The 24,536-nt window shown below is 52.7% G+C and overlaps 8 protein-coding genes and 1 non-coding gene across 9 annotated transcripts; 5 read left to right on the plus strand and 4 right to left on the minus strand.

Annotated features, from left to right (window-relative positions):
* Window positions 1-224: 224 nt before the first annotated feature.
* QC763_103040 (uncharacterized protein) lies at window positions 225-9,320 on the minus strand (the record flags this gene model as incomplete). Its single annotated transcript, XM_062906863.1, has 5 exons — window positions 8,480-9,320; window positions 6,914-8,407; window positions 5,959-6,682; window positions 453-5,762; window positions 225-389 (listed from the first exon to the last, which is right to left on the minus strand). Exons 2-5 carry the CDS (start codon window positions 7,147-7,149, stop codon window positions 225-227), a joined length of 6,435 nt encoding a protein of 2,144 aa, XP_062769752.1. The 5' UTR covers window positions 7,150-8,407; window positions 8,480-9,320.
* A 909-nt stretch (window positions 9,321-10,229) lies between these two features.
* Window positions 10,230-12,002, minus strand: QC763_103050 (uncharacterized protein; the record flags this gene model as incomplete). The annotated part of the gene is made up of 1 exon (XM_062906864.1): window positions 10,230-12,002. The coding sequence occupies one exon, from the start codon at window positions 12,000-12,002 to the stop codon at window positions 10,230-10,232; it is 1,773 nt and encodes a 590-aa protein (XP_062769753.1).
* A 338-nt stretch (window positions 12,003-12,340) lies between these two features.
* QC763_103060 (uncharacterized protein) lies at window positions 12,341-14,022 on the plus strand (the record flags this gene model as incomplete). Its single annotated transcript, XM_062906865.1, has 3 exons — window positions 12,341-12,653; window positions 12,716-12,775; window positions 12,832-14,022. The coding sequence occupies exons 1-3, from the start codon at window positions 12,615-12,617 to the stop codon at window positions 14,020-14,022; spliced, it is 1,290 nt and encodes a 429-aa protein (XP_062769754.1). The 5' UTR covers window positions 12,341-12,614.
* A 599-nt stretch (window positions 14,023-14,621) lies between these two features.
* QC763_103075 (uncharacterized protein) lies at window positions 14,622-15,658 on the minus strand (the record flags this gene model as incomplete). The annotated part of the gene is made up of 2 exons (XM_062906867.1): window positions 14,622-15,487; window positions 15,548-15,658. 2 exons carry the CDS (start codon window positions 15,656-15,658, stop codon window positions 15,101-15,103), a joined length of 498 nt encoding a protein of 165 aa, XP_062769755.1. The 3' UTR covers window positions 14,622-15,100.
* QC763_103070 (uncharacterized protein) lies at window positions 14,745-15,035 on the plus strand (the record flags this gene model as incomplete). Its single annotated transcript, XM_062906866.1, has 1 exon — window positions 14,745-15,035. One exon carries the CDS (start codon window positions 14,745-14,747, stop codon window positions 15,033-15,035), a length of 291 nt encoding a protein of 96 aa, XP_062769756.1.
* A 388-nt stretch (window positions 15,659-16,046) lies between the features above and the next one.
* Window positions 16,047-18,746, minus strand: COG4 (Golgi transport complex subunit 4; the record flags this gene model as incomplete). Its single annotated transcript, XM_062906868.1, has 2 exons — window positions 17,319-18,746; window positions 16,047-17,270 (listed from the first exon to the last, which is right to left on the minus strand). The coding sequence occupies exons 1-2, from the start codon at window positions 18,609-18,611 to the stop codon at window positions 16,047-16,049; spliced, it is 2,517 nt and encodes an 838-aa protein (XP_062769757.1). The 5' UTR covers window positions 18,612-18,746.
* A 213-nt stretch (window positions 18,747-18,959) lies between these two features.
* On the plus strand, window positions 18,960-22,262 carry QC763_103090 (uncharacterized protein). Its single transcript, XM_062906869.1, has 3 exons — window positions 18,960-19,914; window positions 19,969-20,232; window positions 20,286-22,262. The coding sequence occupies exons 1-3, from the start codon at window positions 19,804-19,806 to the stop codon at window positions 22,110-22,112; spliced, it is 2,202 nt and encodes a 733-aa protein (XP_062769758.1). The 5' UTR covers window positions 18,960-19,803; the 3' UTR covers window positions 22,113-22,262.
* A 270-nt stretch (window positions 22,263-22,532) lies between these two features.
* QC763_0003850 lies at window positions 22,533-22,620 on the plus strand. The gene has a single exon. It is a non-coding gene; the product is annotated as a tRNA-Arg (tRNA).
* Window positions 22,621-22,653: 33 nt separating this feature from the next.
* Window positions 22,654-24,460, plus strand: QC763_103100 (uncharacterized protein). Its single transcript, XM_062906870.1, has 2 exons — window positions 22,654-23,732; window positions 23,806-24,460. The coding sequence occupies exons 1-2, from the start codon at window positions 23,287-23,289 to the stop codon at window positions 24,209-24,211; spliced, it is 852 nt and encodes a 283-aa protein (XP_062769759.1). The 5' UTR covers window positions 22,654-23,286; the 3' UTR covers window positions 24,212-24,460.
* Window positions 24,461-24,536: the final 76 nt, after the last annotated feature.

The following is a 24,536-nucleotide window of genomic DNA, read 5'->3' on the forward strand; positions in this document are numbered from 1 at the left end:
GACTTTGCAATGGCAGGACTGGAGAGAAACTCAAAAGTCCAACGCAGCATCGAAACCACGACCGCCCGCCTGCCTTGCAAGAAGGGAGAGAGGAGAAACAAGAGCAATAAAAAGCCACACTTTATAGGTTCCGGGGTATTGGATGACAAGGTGCGTAGAAAACAGCAAGCAAAAAAAAAAAAAAGTATCAAAAAACCGAGGACAGCAAGGCAGGCATAGCCAACTCAAACACGGAGGTCACCATACCGCGCTTTGTACTCAGCTACCAGCTGGAACTGCTCGGCAACCACCTTGAGAACCTCGTCCATCGGTCCCCGCAACGCGCCAAAATTGGACCCTGTGCTGCTCTGCGAGACGAGGTGACGCATGTATATCGTGTTGATACACGTCTGCATAATGTTAGCATGCATCATACAACACTACGTTTGTTCAAACCAAGACAAGAAACATACCTCGATCCGGCTAACCTGATGATCCAGGAAGTTGACCAAAAAGTCCTCCGACACCTCTCCTCCCCGTTGCCTCATCCTGTCTAGGAGACCTGTCTCTGGTGGCTGAAGCGCTTTGCTATTATCCTCCAACATACTGCACAACATTTCCAAGCGCAGAGCCACTCTCCAGAGACTCCATATGTCATCTGGTTCAACCGAAAGCTCGCTCCCGGGGCTCAAGATAGCAGGCCTGATCTCCCTGAGGTCCTGGGCTTGCTCCTTCTCGTGTTTGCTGTGGGTCTCGATTCTGCCGGAGAGTGCATGGGGATAGAGTGAGTAGATAAACTCGGGGTTTTCCAGGCCCTTTAGCTTCTTCTCGCCCATGTCCTTGACTTCAAACCCCTGCCCACTCAAGCTGCGCAGCTCACTCCGGATGGCGGTCGCGAAACTGTCTTCATTGAGGTCAACAGCTGAGCTCGTCGGCTCCTGATAGTGTTCGAGACACCGTTGAATTTCCGCAATGAAGTCAGAAGACACGGCAATCTGTCCGCCATCCGCACAGGCCGAGATACGACTGGCCTTGTTGACCATCGGGCCATAGTAATCCATCCGGCGAGTGACGGGGTCAGGCTCTGAGAGAGGCTCGCCCCAGTGAATGCCCATGCGCACCGACAGACCCTTGAAGATCAGGTTATTATCACGATCGTACACTGGTTGGCAATTGACCGAGTTGTAGAGTTCGGCCGGCCAGTCCAAGTGGAGCAGCTTGCATTGGACGGCAAAGCACCACAAGAGAGCTGACGTAGCAGTTGGGAAGGAGACCATGAAGGCGTCACCTTCTGTCTTGACCTCGAAACCACCAATGGTCCTCAGTTGACGTCGCATAAGCTCATTGTGATTCTTGATGGCCGTCCTCATGGCTTCAGGATACGTTTCCCACAGTTGTGTCGAGTTCTTGATGTCTGTGAAAACAATAGCAATGAGACCTGTGGGAGCAGGCACCTCTGCATCGAGTCGTCCAAGCGTCGAGTCCAGAGGGCCATCCCTTGCCTTTCGGGCTCTCCTCATGCCAGTTGACGAGCCGCCGTCGTCTTGAAGTGAGGCGTACACTGGCATGCTTTGCCCCTTGTGCTGCCGCGAGCGCTCCCTTCTTGCCTTAAGGTTGGAAACGCCCAGCATCTGGACCGTCATCTTGTTGGAGCACCCATACGCCATGGCCAAATCTCGGACTTTTTGAGCTGCACGCATTGGATCCTGGCGCACCGAACGGGTGACATCGACAAGGACGTCTTTTGGAAGATACTCCCACACTTCTCTGGTTGCAATCAAGATCATCTCATCATGCTCGCCGATCGTATGTCTCTCGATATTGGGTGCCGACTGGACAGCGGGCATCAGGTCCAAATAGCCAAAGGCTCGTGATACCTCCAAAAGATCGTTGAGTCGGCCGTTCCGAGATACCCACCCGCCGGCTTCTCGAATACGCGTGCGCTCGTTGGGGTCGGCAGGATCATGCTTCTTTGTTAACATGACGTGGGTGCTGTCTGATTTGATGATCATTGCCTGTACATCACCAACGTTGGCGACATACAGATCCTGGTTCTGAATGTAGACAATTGTGGCGACACCACCCGAGTTCAGATCCTCTCTGCTGAGGACAAGAGGGGCCGTCGAGCCGCGATGCACCATCAAAGATCTGTCCTCGGTGTGTGTGTTTCCGGCGGCAATGAGGTCCTTGTTAAGTGAGAGGAAGGACCGTCTCAGCGCGTCGGCAGGATTCTCGGTATTCTTCAGGTCCCTCAACTCCTGAGAGAAGATATGCCCAAAGTTCTCTTGGAGATACTTGGCGATCTTAGAGCCACCACTACTGAGCGCCTGGCCATCAAATAAACCCAAAAGAGTTTCCGAATCATTCGAGTTGAAGCGCGGGACAACAAGATCGATGGTGGAGAGGTGTTCGTTCTTGCTTCCCAGAGTGTCGGCCATGCCATAGGGCATGTACCCTGCCAAAGACCCAGACGTTCTTACACGGCGGTCCTCGCTTTGATCAGGCAGTGTAGAGTTGAGAACCGTCACATCCATCAAACCCAAAACTCGAAGATTGGTTAGTCTACCAAAGTCGGTGTATTGCTCGCGATTCTGAGCTGCCGTGGGAACGGAACTTTGCTTGATCTCCAGCCGTCTGTTTCCAGACAAATTGAGGTACCGAAGATTGGGATTAAGATTCCAATTCCAATCGTACGGCACATTGGCGATATTGTATTTGAGAGAGTTGCTGCCACAGTCAAAAACAGTGAGCTTCTTGGCTCGAGAAATGTCGGCAGGCAAATTGGTGAACTTGTTGCCATTGATGTGGAGCGTCTGCAACATGCTGTACTCCTCCAAGTCGTCGGCAGGCAGACTTGCAAGTTCATTCCCTGACAGGTACAGCTCGACCAGTTGTGGCCAGGACTTGATGGAACGCTGTGGCATGTCGCTCAAGTCGTTATAGGAAAGATTGAGGACACGAAGATTCTCCAGCATACACAGCTGATCGAAACAGTCATCGTCGAGCTGGTTGTCAGCCATGTATAGGTATCGAAGCGATCCGGCAAAGGTATTAGTTAGTCGCTGTGTATGGCTTGAATCTTTCCTAGAGCTGGCTGTCGGCGTCGCCAGGGCAGTGCTGCTCTGTGTGGTTGATCTGGAGATGACGGAGGTTTTTCGCCCACCCTTCCCGTAAACAGACACCATAGAGCTCTTCCTGTCAGCACCCCCTGGAACGGGAGATGGCCCAACGCTGAGCAGGCTACTCGAAGCCTGACTTGGACGTCTTGAAAGATCGTTGAGCTCCTCGGCGCTTGGTGTCTGGGACAGGGCACCGGTTGGTGGTCCAATTCTGCCAGTTGGGAAGCTCGTATTGCCGTTTGTTTCTCCAGGAGGATGGGGTGCGCGGGATGCGGGTTTTGGAAAATTCTCCAGCACGTTGGAGGATGCGTTGAGGTAATCCAACTTGTTTGCCCACCACAGCTCCATGGGAAGCTTTCGAATATTGTTGCCCCGAACATCCAGCCGCTTCAATTCGGTCAGGCATCCGATCTCGGGAGGCAACTCACCTACCGAGTTGTGTGCAATGCTGAAGTACTCGAGCCTTCGAAGATTACCAATGTGAGCGGGCAGTGAGACGAAGTAGTTCTTGTCGAGCTCTAACCGTTCCAAGTTGGACATGTTGTGGAACGATTCGTCGATACTTGCAAGCTGGGCGTTGGACAAGTTGAGGGCCTTGAGGGTAGGAACCGGGGCTTTGATCTCAAACTTGGTGATGGGATTCCAATTCAGCTTGATGCTTCTGACCCGTTCGAACGTGCCGCTGAACTGGGAAATGTTGTTGCGGGTGGCCGAAAGAATCTCTAGTTTGGGCAGCTGGGAGATCACGTCAATATTAGAGATGGCGTTGTACTTGATATCCAGCTCACGGAGACTGCGCAAGTTCTTGAAAGACGGGGGCAATGAACCAGAGAGCTCATTGTTGGTAATGACAAGCCTTTCGAGACTCGTCATCTGGCCGACATTATCTGGTAGGCTTTGGATCGTGTTGAAGCTCAGATCGAGATCCACAAGATTTTCCAGCTTGGCCAAGAAGGGAGGGAAGTTATTCAAGAGGTTGGAGGATATGTTGAGCGTTCGAAGCACAGCAAAAGCTTCAAACTCTCTCGGTAGTTGCTTGAGCTTGTTGTTCGCCAGGTTAAGCTTGAGAAGGCCGGTGAGATTGTGAAGAGCCGCAGATTCCAAGCTCTCCAGACGGTTGTTTGAGGCATCCAACATGGTGAGTCTGCTGGCATATCCGAAGCTCTTGGGCAAAGCTCGAGCCTCGTTGTTGTTGAATTTGATGTCGCGCAGATTTGGGCACACCGAAATGAAATCTCGCGGGACTTGGAGCGACAAGTTTCTGGACAAGTTGAGAGAGATGATTTCGTTCGCCCTTGGATAGAGCTGAACCGGAATGGCAGACAGGCTGCGGCCTGATAGGTCGATGTGGTTGTTTTTCTGGGACCGAAGGAACTCCATTTGATCCATCACTTCATAGCTGTTGTCGGTGAAGGGGTAGAAAAGGAATCGACACAAGTAGCTGTTGTCTTCGCGGCCAATGTCCTCTATCCTGTCACGCTCTTCGAATCCTACTTGTTCCAAGAGCCGTTTTTGTAGCAGCAGTGGACGATCGGTGCTTTGGAGGACTTTGTAGAGATCATGTTTCTTCAAGACCAGCTTGAATTTATCCGGATCCTGCAAGTATGACTTCTTGACAATTTGGTTGATGAGCTCTGAGACGCTCGTCAGGAGTGGCATCTGCAGGGTCGCAAACGTGCCATCTGCCCTGAACACCCGGATGCAATAGTTGTGTTGCTTTTCCTCCGGCCTCGGCGGGCTTCCAATGTCCTCTGTGTCTGGGAGCTGGGCCCCGGCGTCGTCATCTCGCAGCACAGCCCAGCTGTCCGGTGCATTCCATGCCCCATTGGAACTCGGGTAACTGATTGATCCCTTGCCTGAGCCGACCTCGTCAAAGATTTCATGAGCGTTCATGGGGGTGAGCGGCGCCGGTTTGCTCAAAATACCATCCATATTATTAAGATTGGTGTCGAGGTGAAACATGGTGCCGCCATCTTGCTTATCGGTGGGGCCAATAGCTTCGTCCAGGTCATCCTGCGTCTTGCTTCTAGGGGCCTTTTTGGAAAGGGAAAACTTGTTGAACGTTTGAGGTCCATTAGCTGGACGGGCAGGATCCGGGCGAATACCATCCCGAACATCAGGCTGGTATTTCCCGTCCGCACCTCGCGCGAACTGGCCGTCAGCTTTGGAGAGCTCTTGTCGGGAGGGTCGGGAATGCAAAGAGGACTGGGACGCTGGACCGAGTTTCTTCAGATCTGGAGCATCGTCCTTTTCTTTGAGCCTTCTTCCAAGCCGTCCAAGGAAGCTCTTTTTCGGTTGACCGGGTGAGGTTTGGCCGTCGGTACTACCGCTCTTGTGGCCCCAATAACTACCGGTTGTGCTCGGAGCGGGACTCTGTGCGCGGGACCGGGTGCCGTACATGGTGGAGGAGCCGTTCCGATCCTTCGGAACGCTTATCGTCGAGTCTTCCCGGCTGACAGAGGGCCGAAGGGACCGAGGATCCTCGTTGCTCTTGTTGTGTCTGTGATGATGTCCGGTCAAATGCACACCAATTGAGTGTCCGGAACGGCCCGAACCCGACGTTTTTGGCGGATTGTTTTGCTGGGAGCTATCATTGACGAAGCGTTCGCGATCCGGCCCACTCAGGATGTCTCGGACGGGTGCTTCTCCGTAGCGCGCGATATCCTAGGATGTGATGGTTAGGTAAACGAAGAACCGCAAGGTAAACACGGACTCGGAAGATAATAGTGAGATGCTGTGGGTTTAAAGACTGCACGGATCAAATAAAGAAACATGTGCAATGGTAGGGGTAGCAAGATGAGAAGGGGTTGTAGGGTAGTAGCTTGAGAATGCCGAGACCAGATGTGGGGTTTAAACCTACGTCAGCTTCCTGATACAGGAAAGGCACAACTTCCGGCTTCGGTACGGGTGTTCGAGGCCTGGAGGCCGGTGATGCGTCCCTGCCATGATCTGTGGCATTGGAGTAGTTGCGATCCCGATGTGGCCGTGCATGGCTGTAAGAATGCGAGCGGTGCTCTTTCCCCACGATGGGATGAGAGAGACTGATCTCGGAGGAATCACGACCCGGAAACTCCTCTCCGAAAAACCCCTGGAGCTTTCGAATCCCGCCTCTGGCACCACTCGCCCTCGAGCCCTGGCTACTTGCAGTTGTGGTGATGCTCGCAATCGACGGACGTCTTTCATCGGTGAAATACAAGGTTTCTGGGGATTCAGTACTCCCGGTCGTCGTTTGGGACGGTCGCGCTGTGGCATTGCGGAGACCCGGCGAAGTTTGCGAGCTAAGTGACAGGTTGTCTGTCGAGTCGTTGAAAAAGCTAGTGGGTAACGGCCCTGAACTAGCCGGCGTCGGTGCGGCCGCCATCCAGGGCGCGATCTGACTTAGAGAGCCAGAGGACGGGTTGTTTTGTTGAGTTCGCGATGCCCTTCCTCCGGCGGGGTCGAGGATGGCCAAGTCGCGTCGGTAGTCAGCCAGGTCGCTCATTCGGTGTTCGCGAATGGAATTGCTGGAGGTGATGGAGGAAGGCGAAAGCGCAAGGCGCGAGGTGGAGGTCGGCGAGACTTGGGCATCAGAATCCTTGAAAGACCTGTGGAAGGCACCCGTCAGTTCGTGTTCGTCCGGGGACCGCGGGGAGGGAAGCAACTTTGGGGAATGAAAGGGAGCAGGCGGGATGAGGTAGAGAGGTAGAGTAGGTCAGGGATGAGAAGTGAAAGAGCAAGCCGGCGGCGGTCTCGGATAGATGCGTGGTCTCAACTCGGCCAGTGCTCTCTCACTTTTCAGACGGCGTGCTGGCATCAAGTGCGAGACATGGACTCACCGACTTAATTGGCCGTTCTCGTCAGTCTTGAGGCGCGAGGGGGCAGCCCTGCGCGAGCCATGAGAACCGGACCGGGACGCATTGCTGGTTTGGTTTGAGGAGGCGGCGAAAGGAGAAGAGGATGACGCTGATGGAGGGAGAGAGGGGAGCGGCTTCACAGTGATGTTGGATCTCGCACTGTCGGTGCTGGAGCCCGTCATAGAGCTGAAGCGGGAACTGGCGTCATTCCGGGGCATTGTCGCCAGCAACAGGCCGAGCGGGAACAAGGGAACCGATCAACCGTTAGCGGACCACGGCCATTCCACGTCTCGGGGGTTATCAGTCTGTCAGGTCATGCCCGCCGGGTCGGTCGCTTGAGGAGTACAGGTCGTCGGCGTCGGGGATGGAATATGGGCCGGGCTGAGGTGTTGGTGTTGATGTGGATGTGGATGCTATGGCTGCGATGGCTGACAGCGGTGCCGAGTATATGGATATGCGAGCGGGGACAACAAGTGTGGAAATCAAGGCTACCTACGGGTTCAGTTCGGCGAGGTACCTCAGTAGTGGCGGACAGTTCTTGGGGATCCTGTCTCGAGAGGATGACGGTGCGAATAGGCGAAAAGTGTGAGTGAGACGCCCACCCAGGCGGGCACTTCTGGTGGGCATCGGCTGCTGTGGATCTGTGGCCTGGGGCCTCTGTGGATTGTGGGCGCACTCAGCAGCGTGGCATGGGGCGCGCTTGTGTGTGCGTCCGGGCGGGCGGTGCGGAGAGGCTCCATCTGCATTTCTTGTGTGCGCACAGCATCAGCAGGGTGGGGAACCCTGAATCCCATCACCTATGCTAACCAACGGCCTGATCAGAGACATCAAATGGCAAAAATCTCTCCAATGATATGGCCCAGCAAACACCGATTGGAATTCCGCCAATCGTTATACCTACCTAACCTCCCAACAACAATTGTCCGATATCGAGCAGTCGAGCAGTAGTGTGTACACCAGTACTTGGTCTAGAAGTTGCTGACGGTGCCTATATCCTGTGATATATGTATCTCTCACTGAGTCTTCTGCTCTTCGTTTACAACCATCTCGAACCTCGATTGATACACCAAATCTGAAAAGACCGTGCGCTTTCAAGGCTGGACGGGAATCCACCCTCCAGCACGGACTTGCACCCGCGGAACATGGCCCCGGGCAGTCAACTCAACCCTGAATCCCTTCAACCAAACAAGAGCAAGCCCTGGTCTGAGGTAATTGCTGCCACGCGTCCAGCCCTGCGAGATAACAAGATGATTTATTTTAATTTAAATGCGAGGGAAAATTGCGCATCGTTAGACGGCATCAACTGACGAGCAACGCAATTTGGGACCCAACAGCCTCATACAGAAATAGCCAAGCGCATCTGGACTGTGCATTTCCCGGCTGCCCATCTGCCAAGGCGCTTCTGGCGCCTCCTGCAATGGTAAAAATACCTAACCCCAAATCGCAGATCTGGAATGTCGGTCAAAGTCGGGATTTCTGAGAGATATTGGTCAGAAGGCTGGTTTTGATATACGGAAGAGTACGGGATGGCCATCTCGGTCACCTCACCACTTGCATCGGACAAGAGCCTGCTGTCAGAGAACCTGTTCTCGGTTCCCATTTGGGCCTAGCTATAACCAAAAGGCACAATCAATCTTCGTCGTTCACCAGCCACACAAACTCTCAGACCGCCACACTCCCACTTTCTCGATACCTTGGACAGGCACATCTGGACCCTTATTGCGCCCATGGCACCGCACTTCCCAAGGTGCCGCGCCCGCCCCGGTCCCCAGATCGATTTGAGAACAATGAATCCATGTTTGAGCCCCCGATCGCTGAGACACCCCACCAGTCTCTGGGATCTCAGCTAGGGGCTCTTTATATCCTCTCGGAAGCTCTTCTTCCCATTACCAAAAGCCGAGGAGATAATTCCTTCCTTCTCGGGCCCCTGGGCGTACCGTCATGTGGCTCTTTTGTAATGAGTCAAGCTCCAGCTCTTGATTTGATATCAAAGCTCACCCCGCACTGTGCTTAGAGCACGCTCCGTCAACCCCTCACCTTTAAGCCTCTAAAGCAGCCAAGATATCCCAACGCGGATGTCAGTAACGGCAAAAACGTCTCTCGGAACTTTGGGCGCGGAACCGGAGGCATTCCGGGCGACACAACGACGGATAAAACGGGAGCGGGAAACAGGGCTAGCATCGGCGCATTATTGTCGGCTTTCTTTGCTCGGCGGGGAGTGGTAGCTCAGTGCCGGACGCTAGGTAGTTCCCAGTAAGCCACGTTGGGTTTGGTGGGGTAAGGTAAGGGGATCAACTCTGAACAGGACCCCTGAAGATCCCCCTACCCCTCCATCCCACCCGGAGAGGTTTTTTCAGTCAAGTGCATTGCATCAGGGACACTAATGGAGGGGTTGGGTTGTTACAGTAGACGAGGTAAGGCTACTAGATATCATGAATAAGGTAAACGTTTTTTTGATGGCTGATGGGGGGGTATCTTGTCGCGAGAGGTAAGAACAATACATTCTCGATATGCCAAAAGCAGATAATGCAAAGATGAGCATATCGAAAATACATGAGAAAAAAGCGGTGTCGCCCACCGTTCATTTGCTCACTTACAGCATGCAAGCAAAGCTCTTGAAGAAATGCAATGCATAAAATAAGACTACATACATATCACATTAACAACCGACAGGCCACACTACCGCCGCTGACACATCTGATATATCCACATTCCATTCATCATATCCAAAAATATATGATCTCTGGTAACAGATTGACAAACAAGAAGTCTTGTTTCCCCAACCCAACCCAACCCCACCTCGGTTGTTTCGGTTCGTTGTGTACTCTACTTCCGAACCACCTGAAACGTCGAAAAGCACTGAAACAAACAATAATGGAATGTTTTTTGTGCGTGCGCGAAACACACTCCCAGTGCTTCTCCAGCCGAGGGAGGAGTGTGCGTTGAAACTCCTGCTTTTCGTCTGATGTTTTATATGGTCAGTGCTTTGGTAAAAGGATAGGTGGGTGGGTAGCTTGGAAATGGATTAATGGAAGCATGTCATCAGGCATGATTATGTGCTGAGGCGTATGAGAGCAGTAAAGCTTTGAGCTGATATATCGATCGATGTAAGTGCTATGAAGCAAATAAGAAAATAATGCAATGATATCTCGACATAGTGAAATCCCTCTCCCAGAGAATGGTGATACACGTGATACAACAGCCAGCCCAACAACACCAAACACAATTACCAGCAACATCGCCGTCTTCCATACATGCAAAGAAACACTTGGACCACTTCATCCTACCACACATCCACCTAATCACTCTCCTCCGAATCACTCTCAAAAACCACATCAGCAACCTCATCATTCAACATGTCCCCCACCCAGCTGCTCCCCTCCAATATCTCCCTCGCCTCCTCCTCTCCAACCTTCATATCATCCATCACCAACCTCGTCGCCAACTCCGGCACCAACACAGCCTGCAGATAGGCCGTATACCCTCTCGCACCAATCAAGCCATCCTCCAACGCCCTCTTCCTCAACACCGAAGAAAACTCGTGAATCAAATTCTCCGACATCTGCCGTAGCCCCCTGATCCCATAATACCCCGGCGTCAAGTTCTCATTCGACGTCCGCAACGTCTTGTTTTTTCCTCCCTTGATACTTTCCCGAAACCGCGCAGCGTAGTGCGACTCCTGCTTCCCCTTCAGGATAGACCGAATAAAAGGATAGAGCTTCTCAATCCGGTGGTTGAGCTTCCGCCAGTCAATGTCTGGATAGCCATTCAACTCCCAGGCTTCTCTCGCGGTGTCTTTCCTGTGTCCGGTGCAGAATATGTGCATGGACTGGACGGTGCGATTTGGGTTGGTCTTTTCGTATTTGGCAAGGAGGTCGCGGTCGACTTCTCCTTTGCAAAGGGGGCAGACGGACGGTTTGAGGATCGGAGTGAGTTCTATTGGCGAGGAAGGGGCATCCGATAGCGGGGATCCTGGCTGGGAAAACTGGTATGTGACTGGTGAGGATCGGCTGAGGTGGTTGTTGTCATTTTCCCGTGTCCTGCCTCTGTTTGTGGCTGCTGTTGGGGTTGTGGTCCAGTCGATGTCTGCTCTGAGTGGGCTGTCGAGGAGATCCGGTATTCCATGTACTGGGAGTTGTGTAGCTGATTCCGGTGTTTCGTCTAGCGTTGATATTCTGTTGGGGAGGCTGCCTCGTGGTTTCGAAGGAGAACTGCCCAGGTGATGTGGAGTAGAAATCGTAGGGGGTCCTGGGCTGGAGCCAGGGGCTGGAAGAGCCTCAGGCAAGGCTTTGTTCTCATCACCTGAGTGATTGGAGTCGTGATTTTCGTCATCTTGGGAACTCTTGTGCCTCTTAGACTCACGTTGAGACGTCGAGGTGCGGTCTCGCTTCTTAAATACCCCTGATCCACCGTCGCCGTGTTTCCTTCCGCCATATGTCCTCTGGTTCTTTCTGGGGTTAGGTTGGTCAAATATTGGCTTCTCGGTAGTCTCTCCTACTGTTCTGACATCGTCTTTGGGCTTAGGTGCTGCTCCTGAGTTCGGGATGACTATCTTAGAGTCACTGAATACCAAAACAGCTGCCGAGGCGTCCTGAGCGAGCGTTCGGAAGGTGGCAGGACGAATATGGCCTCTCCTTATCCTGTCGTTGCCATCGTCGTCAGAGCTATCTATGGACTCCGTTGCCTTCCTAGCAGTTTTACTTCGCCGAGCGTTTGCTTGGTAGGAGTTCTCTGGGGGCTTCGGGGGACTTGGTATTGGCGAGTCTAGAGCAAACTGGCCTACTGGAGAACTAGTGATTGCTCCTGGATCATGAGGGGGTTCTTCGACATCAGAGCCCCTTTGGGGGGATGAGAGAGGAGCCGGGAGCATCAAGGAATCCCTTTCGTTACCTCGGTGTGGTGTCGGTGGGCTATCCGGCAAGCGTCTGGCTGTAGATTCCTGCGAAGTTTGAGATATAGGCTGACCGTTCAAAAATTGGAGAAGCGGCTGGCCACTTTTTGACAAGCCAACTGTGCGGCTCCTAAGACCCCAGGGAACCCTGACCTTCGGCTTCCCAGGATTGGTAACCATCTCGCACCGCAGCCCTGACGTTAAACTGAAAGTTCGGTATTTTAGAATTTTGCTCCAGATGTGATTTGTTCACAAGTGTCTTCCGCCACAGGGCGTGATATCATCCTGGTCTGCGATTAGATGCCATGTCAAAGAGAACTTCTGAAATAGGTCAACACCTACAAAGCACCCACAAAGCGTGCCTGAGAAATGGTGGGAGACCACTTACACACAGGCTGAAGTAAATAGGAATATTTTCTAGAAACGATTTTCGAAATGCTTCTCGCTTGAAACTGATCCTGGAACGACCCAGCGACATATAGGCAGCAGCAGTTTTTGGCGGAGACCCTGGTAGATTTCACTTGTAGAAATTATCAAAGACGCTCTCTGCAAGCTGCGACTTGGGAGCGCGTCGTGCAGGGATCTTAAGTTCGCCGGCCCACAGCGTTCCACCATATCGGGCCCCACCAGCCCCCCTGTCCACCGCCAGCTAAGCCCAGGCGGGAAACCGTTTGTTTGACGTCCCAACATCCACTGTCAACAACCATACGAAGCGGTTGCTCCCAGAGTGCAATTAGAACAGCCAACAGCGCCCAGAAAGTCCGACAGTAAAGGGAATGACAGACTAGCACAATGGCTTCCAGCAGGAAATATGCGGCACTTCCAGACTTGGTAACTCAGCCACCGCCCGCCACAAGCAAGCCGGCCAAACTAACTGAACATCAAAACGCCAGGATTCCGCACCCGATATTTACGAAACCCCCGAGCTTACTGATGATACTTCTACCATTCCCGTGAGTTGCTGGATATTGGGGAATTCGTGGAATCCAAGTGCTGACGGTATATAAAGCCCACAACCGTGCGATCAGCCTCTGACAATGAGTATGACGATGACGACGATGCCGCCGCCATCTCTCGATCCAGACTCCGGATAGACCAAGCTCGGTCAAAGTTCATGCCGGCTGCCGTGGATCCCTCAGGAGTTGACTTTTCAGACCGTGTCAATGGCAAGCGAAAGTCATACAAGGCGTCCAGCAGACGACACCGCGTGTTGGATGATGGAACCGAAGAGCTGGGCGACTTGAGCGACGAGGACGATGCTGGAAGTTTGGCGCGCAAGATTGCGCGTTTGAGGCGCGAAATTGAGGAGGCAAAGGAGGAGTACGGCAAACAGAAGGCAGCAGCGGACGAAACTACGGACGAGACTGGTGTTCAAGAGCAGGAGATTGAGTCTCTGAGCAAAACTCTGGATGAGATGGCTAGACTTGGCGAGCCGCTGGCTCCTCGACCGGTTGCTACATCGACCCCCCGGATCACCAGTGCTGGCGAGCAGCCAGCAGGAGAAATCAAGGGTACTGCGAGCTATACTATCACCTATGCCCCGGACTACGAACAAACGCATGCTTTGGCTAAAGCAGCCGACTTTGACCGCCGGCTTGTGTTCTTGGAGAAGGCATTGGGTGTTGGCTCAGCAGCCATGCCGGAATTTGACTCGAATGGTCTTCCCCGAGCTATTATTCCCCTGGTTGAGAACCTTCACAAGCAGATTTCAACATTGTCTGAAGCCTCGACACCCACTCTGGATGCCATCAGCAGGAGGGTCAGGACCTTGACACAGGAGGCGGAGAATCTGGAGAAGGCCCGTAGAAACGCCAAACAAGCTCAGGAGGCTTTGGCATCTGCGGGAGCGGCACCATCTGGCGAAGGCGCCACACCCGAAGACTCGGAGCAGATTGCGAAAGTCAATGCTCTTTACAGTATGATTCCGACCATCGAAAATTTGAGCCCTCTGCTTCCACCCCTGCTGGACCGCCTCAGGTCGTTGAGGATGATTCACGCAGATGCCGCAACGGCATCTGACACCTTGGCCCAGCTGGAGCAAAAGCAGGCCGAGATGGCCACAGATATTCAGCAATGGAGGGAAGGGTTGGAAAAGTTGGAGGTTATAATCAACGATGCGAGTGCCTTGAGGGAGAAGAATATGGGGGTGATCTCGGAGTGGGTGAAGGACTTGGAGGGTAAAATGTCTAAATTGTCTTGAGCGAGCATTATGCCATAGTGATACCCATGCTTATGACACATCCATGCTGTTTGTTTATCATCCGAGCTACAGATATCAGTGCTGACCGTGATAGGGTCGGGTGAGTGGAGCTCAGACCTTCGGCAAGCGGGGGCCGAATGCCCGCTATGTATGGGTCTCCATTCAGCCAATCAAACTCCACCAAGCTCTCCCTGCTCAAAGCATAAATTTCTCCAAGAGCTTCCCTTGAGCTTCAAACTTTTCCTTCATTCACATCCCCAAAAAAGCAATTGTTCAAGAGGCAGTGTCGCAAGCTGCCCATCTCGCATCGCACGCTGATTGCAATGGATTGAGAGCTCTCCGAGAGCCAGGGGAACGGTCTCGAACATCGCCATGGAAGCTCATCGCACGTGATGGAGCAGCAGCAGCTAGCTGTTCAAAGATTTTTTCTCGAAATCTTTTGATGAAGAGGGGCAGTTTTCTTCTTCCCCTCCCTCAACCATCATCACCACTCTACTTTGGTATGTTTTTTCTCCCTCTTCACCTCCTCAACAACAAACACATCGGTTTAGTGGGTTATCATGATGAACAAAAATGCATGTATTATCTGAGTCTCAGTATGCTGTATCAATTTATCACCAAGATCTCTGACAATAACCCCACCATGATGTTTTGTTGTTGACGGTTTCTTATTTTGTTGTCAAGAAGCTAACATTGTAAGAAAGTCTAGTAGGTAGTTGATCATGTCTGCTACCCCCAAGCCCGCCGCCCCGGGGAACTTCACCATCCTCTACTTTGCCACCGCAACCTCCTTCACGGGCAAGAACGTCGAGTCGCTTCCCGCGCCGCTCTCGCTCAGGAAACTGGGTGACGTGTTGGAGGAGAGGTACAAGGGTATCAGAGAGGGGGTTTTGGGGCATAGTCTTGTGACGATTAACCTGGCGTATGTGGATGTGCCTGAGGAAGGGGAGGATGATGTGATTATTCAGGAGGGGGATGAGGTGGCGATTATTCCGCCTGTTAGCTCTGGCTAGTTCTTGTTTCCATATTTACAATGCAATAAGAGAGAAAGTTTTTATCATCCGCGATATACGTTATCCTACTGGGAGTTTAGCAGCGGTTGTTGTTCTTCTTCTGGTGATGATGATGATGATGGTGCTGCTGATGAGGCCCAACGTGATCGGCCACTGGTGCTGTGCCATTTTGTCCAGAACTGCGGTTGGTTGAAGGGGATGGAGGCGCGGGTCCAGTCCCATTGGGCTCGGCGGAGGCGGCGGTAGGCGACGGTGGTGGTCCAGACTAGGAGGCCGAGGAGGATGGTGGAGAGGATGGAGAGGAGGATGGAGAGGGCGGTGATGGCTGAGATGTTGCAGCCGAGGGGCTGGGTGCGGACCTCCCAGCGTTCGGACCAGTGGGGGCAGATGTCAGGTTGGGAGATGGGGGCCAGGAGGGGGAGGGGGTGGGTGTTGGGGGTGCAGGATTGGGTCTGGCGGGTGGGTGGGTGAGCAAAGGGGTGGGAGAAGGAGGGGGGTGGAGGGAAACATACGAAGGGACACCAGGAGCAGGCGTTCTCTGAGAGGCAGGGTGAGCAGGATTGTTGGCGCCAGCAGCGGCGGAGGTGGTCGTCGGGGGTTTTGAGAGGGTTGAGGGATGACATTGTTGTTATATAAGATGAGGTGGTGATATGTACCGCAGAATGGATGTTACAGACTAAGCTGGATCTCGTAGTAGCAATTCAGTAGGTTACAAGAATACAAACAAGGTGTTTCACATAAGGAGGATGAGGACGGCGGCTGAAAACCGTTGGAAGTCGAGAGATATCCCATCAGAATGCGGGGCAAGCATATCCTCTGTGCGCAGCAAGCAGGAACAATACAACAAACATCACACCTTCCAGAAATTCATCTCCAAAATTCCAAGCACGCTCTACATATTTTAAGAAGAGAAGCCTGCCACCCAAAATTTTGTCTAAACAGTATATAAAACAGTCAAAAACATCCCTACCGCTCAGCCTTTATCAGAACGCCCAATTACTTGTGACTGCATCACTCCTCCCTCACAATATCTCTCGCCCTCAACTTCTCCTCCTCAGTCAAAACCCACACCATCCCCCCATCTATCCCCTCCTCCTCCTCAGCAACCAACTCCTCCCACTCCTCCTCCTCCATGTTCGCCACCATCAAGATCTGCCCAACCTTGCCAAACACCTCTCTCACTCCGTAATTACCCTTGGACACCACGCCAATGATACCGTTGACGTCCCTTTCCAGTCTGATGGCACCATACGCGCTCAGCGCCCTACCAGCCTTGGCATAACTCCACACCCTCTTCTCCAGCACCTTTTGCGCCAAATACCCAGCAGTCTTGTCCATGAGCTGGCTGTACGTCCTTGGTGTCAACAAACGTGAGATGGGCTTCATCAGCGCATCCCATCCGAGCTCAAATGTCAGCGGAACCTGTTCGAGGTATTCCTCCAGTGTCTTATCTGACTGCGCGGCGAGCTCGGTAAGTTCTTCCTCGGTGGAGATGGTGTAATCTGCGTCGCTGAAGGTGGAGGTGATGACAGGCCGGAGACGAGCATAAACTACCTCGCTAAACAGGGCTTCGATGCCCGCCTTGATGAGCTCGCTGGATTTGAGGTGGAACGAGGTTTTGAGGTTCTGGAGGCGGGTGACGATTTCCTTGGCGTCGCTGGCAAAGGGGAAGGTGGCGGTTAGTACTGATGACGGCTGCTGGGAGTCTGCGGGTGGGTTTTCTGGATGTCCCAGTATCCCGGATACGATCCGTTCCAAGTACTCGTTTGCCACGTCGAGACTGTTGATTAAGACGATGAAGGCGATGATCTTGTCTTCTGGGGGGAAACCGCCTTGGACGTTGGGTTTGGGCAGGTATTCATCCCGCATCTTGCGCTGGATCAGGCCGACAAAGTCGGTACCGAGAAGAGCTTGGATCGTGGGGATGACCTCCTTGACGACATCTTTCTGGGAGGTGGAGATGGACTTTTCGATGACGGTTTTGGCGATGTACATCACGTCGTCAACAGCGGAGATGATGAACGGTGGGTTGCTTTCGATCGCCTTGTTTTGTCTAAGCGTAAGTCCGCTAGGGAACTCGTCCAGTTGAAAGGCCTTTTCGACAGACCGCCGAAAAAAGAATTTGGTGAGCTCATTGTAGGGTGATACTAGCTTCCCAGAGACCTTTCGACCCAGGTTAGACTTGGTGAGGACCTCGGGCATAGTGAGTGGCGCATCGTCCGGTGACTCCGGTTCCTGGCGTTGTCAGTATCCCACTACCATGAGACTCATAATAAGACGTACCCTGCACTTTCCAGCGAGGAAACGAGAATACAGAGACCACCTTCCAAGCATTACGGCGATCTCGCTCAGCAAGGCGTCTACTTCCTTCATGTCCACCCCCTCATCCTCGCTCTGGCGTCCGTCATTGGTGCCGCCAACAGCAGGCGAGTTTACTCGTGGTGTTCCTCCGAAGCCTCTATTTGGTTGAGAAACGAAGCTCTGAACGAGGAACGAAAAGGGATAACTTCTGACATCAGTCAACCTCCTATCCACGGTCCTTTCATCGCTCCAAGAATCCAGGATGATGCCTCCCTGCACATCTGCCTCCATCTGGAGCCTTTCGATAACCTTGACCATCTTCCCGGTTCCGTAATGTTTTTCCACCAGGGCCCCATGCCCATCCACAATATGGGCAATGTGTTCGAACAACCTTGTGAGGGCATTGGCAAAAAAGAAGCCATCCTTTCTTCCTTGCCCACCAACCGTAGAAGCGCCTTCCTTGAGCACCGTCCTGGCCGTACCCGCAACACCCTGACAGACATACTGCCCATACACATCCAGCCCAACATCACCCCTCCCAATCAGGGGGAATAGCTTGAAAAACCTTGTCACCCTTGCACCATCCCCATCCTCGGCAGCCTTCCTGAACTCTCTCAAGAACAAGTTACACAAGCTCTCCCTTGCCGACTCGAGGGTAACCCAAGGGGGGTCAGGCACCTCGACAGTCGGCACCACTGCAGCTGCGAAGCCTCCTCGGACAATCTCCTCAGGCACCTTGGAAGCCCGCGCAATGTATCCAGCTGCCGCCTCCCAGTCCTGAGGGGCGCCCATGCTACCCACCACGCCTGCGACACATGCTTTCAGCTCGGCAACCTGTTCCACCACGCGCAACGTGTCTTCCACCCGAGATTTCTCCAAATCGAGGGTGCGGACCCGGCTGGAGAGGTGAGAGGCGGTTTCTGAGGCTGAGGCGAGCATGCTGTTGCTTATGCCGCGGGAGGCGATCACCTGGGCGCCGAGCCCGGCGCGGAGGTTGTCGAGGCGGGAGAGGGAGCGGGTGAGGTCTGCTTGAGAGGAAAGCAAGTTTGTTAGACGGTCTGTGAGGGAGGATTCGCGGGTGTGAAGTGCCGCGAGGGCAGCGCGGATCTCGACCGGGGAGGTGGCATTTTGGATTACGGTGGATGGGTTAGTGTTGGCGGGATTGGTGGTTGGTTTTGGTGTGTTGAGGGTTGGGAAGCCGGTTAGGGCGGGATTAGGAGACGCGGTGGCAGACATTTTGGTCGTCGTAGCGGCGCCATTGGAGAAAGCAGACATTGGAATAGTATCGGTGCATCGCTCTTCGTGCAGTCAGTTGCGCGCCGGGATGGGGGTTGGTCAGGAACCCGTCAAGGTAAATGAACCCAGTGATGCCCCGCTGACACCGGGCTGGCAGTTTGGGCGTTGTGGGTTTGCCAATTTGGCACGCAGCTTGGGAACAGGGGTAGCTAGCGCCCCACTTTATCGGCCGTTGAGACACCCGACCACGCCGATGCTTGACCTCCTCCGTGTCGGTAGCTTCTTCCGGTCCGGAAGACATCCCGGCGTGCCTGCCATTTTTAGACAGGAAAGCAACCGGTATATAACTAGACCATCACCGTGGAATTGTAGTCAATTTTGATTTAACCCAGACTTGAACCAAATTTCTTACTCTTTAATCCTTGCACCCACCACAGCGTCATTCGCACCCAAGTCTCACTCTACGTAAACAACAACAAGTATTCGCTGTGTGCCTTTGTTCGCAATGTCTCAATTGGCATCGTCCTAGCATTCTGTGGTAGTGGTGAGAAATGGCTCGGTGCAGACTCTTTGCTCCTTGTCCCATGTGTCTTCACCGACTTGAATAGCATCCAAACTCGAGGCTTCTGGGTGAGGCCTACAGTCCGCCGGCAAAGGCAGATGTCGGCCTTAGTTATCACCGGCTTTAGGACCAATGCAATGAGGGGTCTGGTGTTTGCCCATCTCAACATTGAGGCCTACAGCGGCCGCTTTCCGATATGCCCCCAGCTCAGCAAATCAAAACTGCTCATATCGTGCAAACAGAGCCTCGTCTCTATCCATGTCTGCCTCGCTTCACTCTGCCCATCCGTTTGCTCTTCCTTTATGCAGATATCCTACTCAATGTCACATGTTTTTATCACTATTCTTTGACTTTTGCAAAGTCTAGGTACATCGGGACCGGTATGGCCCTCCAGAGCGCGCACGGGATCTGTCATGACGGTAGAGGTCTATCTCAAACGGAAATGTCACCAATACATCCATGGACTTCTCAAAGGAAATTCTATCCTGAGGCGTGACTCTTGAAGTGTTTTACGGCTATATATGATGGGAAAATCGCGCCCTTCTTGACCACGACCCGAAGCTTTCAGATCCAACCCACCGTTCGACAAGGCAGGCAGCAACGCACTTCTCGCCTCAAACAAGTGCCCCTTTGTCTTTGGCTTGACCAACTTTATCCCAATCATTCACCATGAAACAGGAAAACACTCCCCAAGACAACCTGCTTGCTAGTCCGAGCCTCCTTCGCAAAATCGACCAGCTCCGCGAGAGGAATATCGGCCAGCATGTCCCTCTGCCCCAGGTACGTATGCCCCCTTCAGTTTGTTCGGCATGGCGAAGCTGACATGTCGATAAGCTCGTTGTTGTGGGTGACCAGAGCTCTGGCAAATCATCTCTTCTGGAGAGTTTGACTGGAATTCCGTTCCCGCGTGATGTTGAACTCTGCACGCGTTACGCCACTCAAATCACCCAACGCCGCGATCATTCAACTCATGTCAACATCACTATAATTCCTGGTCCGAATTCATCCGATGAACACAAAAGCCATGTCGAGGCGTACCATGGCAGTGCCCTGTCTGGTGAGGATTTGCGCGCCAAATTTCCGGCAATTTTGCAAGAGGTAAGCTTACCGTACCTCATACGAGCCACTCGGTGTGTTAACAAATTATCCAGGTCAACGCCAGAATGGGCATTCGAATGAGCTCATCTGCCAAAGGCGGAACCGTCTTTAGTGAGGACATCCTCAAGATCGAGATCTGCGGTCCCAAGGAAGACTATTTGACCGTCATTGACGTTCCCGGTATCTTTCGTAACCCAACTGAGGGCGTCACTACCAAACAGGACATCTTGTTGGTTCGGAATATGGTCACCAACTACATTCAAGATAACCGGACCATCATCCTGGCTGTCTTGCCTTGCAACATCGATATCGCTAACCAGGAGATTCTGACTCTCGCGGAGGAGTACGACAAGAAGGGCGAACGGACCCTCGGTATTCTTACAAAGCCAGATTTGGTACCCGAGGCCAGCGGCAAAGATACGATTTGCAGCATCGTCGAGAACAAAAGGAAGCAGCTGACTTTGGGCTATTATGTCGTGAGGAGTCGTGGCGCAGATCAAGACGACTCTGGCTATGAGTCCCGCGAACAAATGTTCAACGAAGACCCCTGGCGTCGCCTTGACAGGGGGAGAGTTGGTGTTCGCGCACTCAAGACAAAACTGGGTGAACTGCTGGGCGAGATGGCGAAGCGTGAATTTCCCAAGTTGAGGAGGGATATCGGCGAGATGCTCAGTCGCGCGGAAAAGGAGAGAGATGGACTCGGTCCCGCTCGTGGCACTGATACCGAACAGCGGATATTCTTGAGCCACATCGCAGACAAGTTCCAGGAGCTGACAAAGGCGAGCCTGGAGGCTCGCTATCATCATGACCCGGCATTCGAGGCGTCCTTCCATCTCAAACTCGCCACCCTCATGGCTTTCCTTGCCGAAGATTTCAGTCGCGAGTTTGAAGCAAAGGCTGCATTCCGATACTATGAGAACGAAGACTCCGACACCGACGACTATGACGATGACTACGACGAAGTCGTTGATGAGGATGTTCTGCCCATGAATCCCAACCAGACATCGCCTGCCGCGAATGCAAAGAGGATTCTGAGGGCCGCAACTCGTGATCTTGACCCGGAGGAGTTTCCCGAGCTCGACGGCATCATCAGTGACAGTTACGAAGTTCGGGATCCAGAAGATGGTATCATGGACTGGATAACAAATCTTTATGTACGATCACGCGGCATGGAGCTTGGTCATTACACCAACGCGGTGCAGGCAAGTGCATGGAGAGAGCAATCCAGTAAATGGCCCATCATAAGTCGCGCTTTTACCAGCCGCGCGATCATGATCGTCCAGCGCTTCATCACAGACACGCTCAGCATCGTGTGCCCCGATAGCACGCTTCGGGATACCTTGTGGTCATGCATCCAAGAGGAGGTGCTCGAGCGATACAAGAAAGCGACTGGTTTTCTCGAGTACCTCCTCTCCGTTGAGCGTGAGTTCAATCCTTACACGCTCAACAAGCACTTCAACAGGACCCGTCAAGAGGCTCACGCGGACAGAGCAGCTTCCCACATTCTCGCGACACTGCAGGAGGCAGAACAAGCGGGCGGAGACAACGCCACCGTCACCATCGGCCAAGTTCGCAGCTCGACTAGAGACAAATCCAACATACAAGATGTGGCCGAGCAGCTCCACGACGGCCTAAGCTCGTACTACGACGTTGCTCGGAAACGGTTTGTCGACAACGTCTGGACTCAGGTTGTTCAGTCCCACCTGCTTTTTGGCTCCAACACTCCGCTCAGGGTCTTCACCCAGGATTGGGTGATTGGGCTTGGTGCCGAGCAACTCGATGCGATTGCTGGGGAGTCGTCGAGTGTCAAGGAGCAGCGGGCTAACTTGGCTCGCAAGATCAAGGACTTGAAGGAAGCGAAGAAGATTTTGTCGTTCTGAAGAGCTGGCTGTACAGCAGTTTGAGGTGTGTGTTTACGCCAGGACTTTGTTTCGTATTGACTTGAACGGGTAGCTATCAAATATCGTGGTTTTCAATGTGTTTTTAGGATACATATGTAACAACGAAAAAAAAAAAAACAAAAAAAAAAAAAAAAAAAAAAAAAAAAAAAAAAAAAAAAAAAAAACAGTGTATGCTCTGCTTGATCCAAAATCCAATTGTGGTCCTCTATCCCTATCCAATTTCCCGGATTTTGTTTCTACAGAAGGTTTCAGGATATATCTAGTGAGAAATTCTGGCGGGAGTTGTTGTGGAATGTGTGGGTGTGAGGTTGAGCTCAGGGGCTGACGACGGAAAGCGAAGTTTCTTCGCAGCCTCTTGGAGACGCTTTCTGACTGCAGCCTTCAACAAATCAATCAATAGGTCCGCTGGCGTAATGGCAGCGCGTCTGACTACGATTCTAACAATCAGTTAATCAGGAGGTTCCAGGTTCGACCCCTGGGCGGATCGATTTTTTGGGGTTAGTTAGATCTTGCTCGATCTCCACACGATGATGGGTTGGGAATTTACCTCTTTTTGCCGGGAAAACGGGTCTACTTCTTTTCACTTCTTCATTTGTCATCAATTGTTTAGTCGGCTTATTTTTCTGGAAGAGCGGTGCTGTTGGTTATTTTGTTTGGTAGGACGGTATTAAGGCATATCTCCATGTATGGATGGGCTTGGACATTTTTTGTTGGGGGTATGCAAGAGGTGCGGGTGAGCTTATCGCCGATGGCGGCTGAATAGCATGTTCGTTATAGAGACCCCTTTTCGGCGATAGGGCGAAACATCATTGGTTTGTGTTTTATCTTTGTGCCAATGCATGTTGGGCAGTCAATCTGAGGCCATCGTGAAATTTGCTGATGGGGGGTGTCAAATCGCCGAAGTCCTTTCTTTCTCCTTTGGGGATGTGTTACTTCCGAGAAGTAATATGACGGTGTTTGTATGATGGTTTTTGGTGGTATATAAACAGTCGTCATCGGCCACCATGAGAAGAAGACTCTCTGGCTTGAACAAACAACATTAACAGTTTCAACAACAAAAACATTTCATCCTTTTCCTCCAGCCTTCAAAACCATACCTACCTGACTTCACCTCATTGTTTCTTGCATAGGATAACTTACCAGCTCACACAACATGTCAACCACCGAAAACCCCGTCTGGCTCATCACCGGCGCCTCCTCCGGCTTCGGCTTCGCCCTCGCAAAAGAAGCCCTCTCCCGCTCACACACCGTCATCGCAACCTCCCGCTCGACCTCCTCCGAGGGAATGATCTCTCTCTCCTCTTGGGGAGCCATCACCCTGCCGTTCGACGTGACAGCCTCGGAGGAGGTTCTCTCGGGTGTCATCGCCGAGGCGGCGAGTTTGGTCCCAGAAGGGAGAATCACTCATGTAGTCAACTGCGCTGGTTACATACTTGAAGGAGCCGTTGAGGAGACCACGCAAGAGGAAGTGAGAAAGGTTTTCGAGACGAACGTGCTGGGGAGTGTGAACATTGCCAGGGCTGTGGTGGGGAAGCTGAGGGAGACGGGGGGGGTGTTGGTGCAGATGGGGAGTTTGGGGAGTTGGATGGGGGGTGGGGGGTTTGCGCTTTGTAAGTTCTTCACTGTTGACATGAGGGAAAGGGGAAAGGGGCTAATGATATACAGATTGCAGCACTAAATGGGCGGTTTCGGGGTTGACGGAGGGGTTGGCGGATGAGCTGAAACCGTTTGGGATTCGGGTTTGCTGTGTCGAGCCTGGGTATACGAGGACTTCGTTTTTGGCGGAGGGAGGAGGGCATAGGGTTAAGGCGAAGAATGTGATGGAGAGGTATGATGGGTTGGGGTTTAGGGAGGGGTTGAATGCGTATGATGGGCAGCAGCCGGGGGATGTGGACAGATGTGCGGTTGCTATGGTTGATGTGTTGACTAGCACGGGGATGGCTGACGGCAAAGAGATTCCGGTGAGGCTGGTGTTGGGGTCGGATTGCTTGAAGGTTGTGAGAGACAAGTGTGAGAGTACGCTGAAGCTGGTGGACGAGTGGGAGACTGTTACCAAGTTTGCGGATGGGCAGAAGTGATAGACGACCACGTCAGCTTTTGGGTTCTGTGTCTGATGTTGAGTGTTTGATAGACGATATAGATTCCTGTTTGACCTTCGGTGTGGAGCCTTGTGTTGTCTTGGATGTTGGTGAAATGGTGATAATTGGGTGTAGGTTGTCAATGGAGGCCTCGCTGGGCTGCAGAATGGCCGTTGCAGCGGGGAAAACTCCGTGCCGTTCTGCCGTCATTCGGGTGCTAATGCAGGCCAAGATGCCGCTAACTTACGGGTCTCGAACACTCTAGCGCCCATCTGTTCCGGCATATAAACGACGACGATAGCTTCGTGACGGTAACAGCCGTCAA

The sequence above is a fragment of the Podospora pseudopauciseta genome, chromosome 1 (assembly GCF_035222475.1).
Source record: "Podospora pseudopauciseta strain CBS 411.78 chromosome 1, whole genome shotgun sequence".
Taxonomy (NCBI): Eukaryota; Fungi; Ascomycota; class Sordariomycetes; order Sordariales; family Podosporaceae; genus Podospora; species Podospora pseudopauciseta.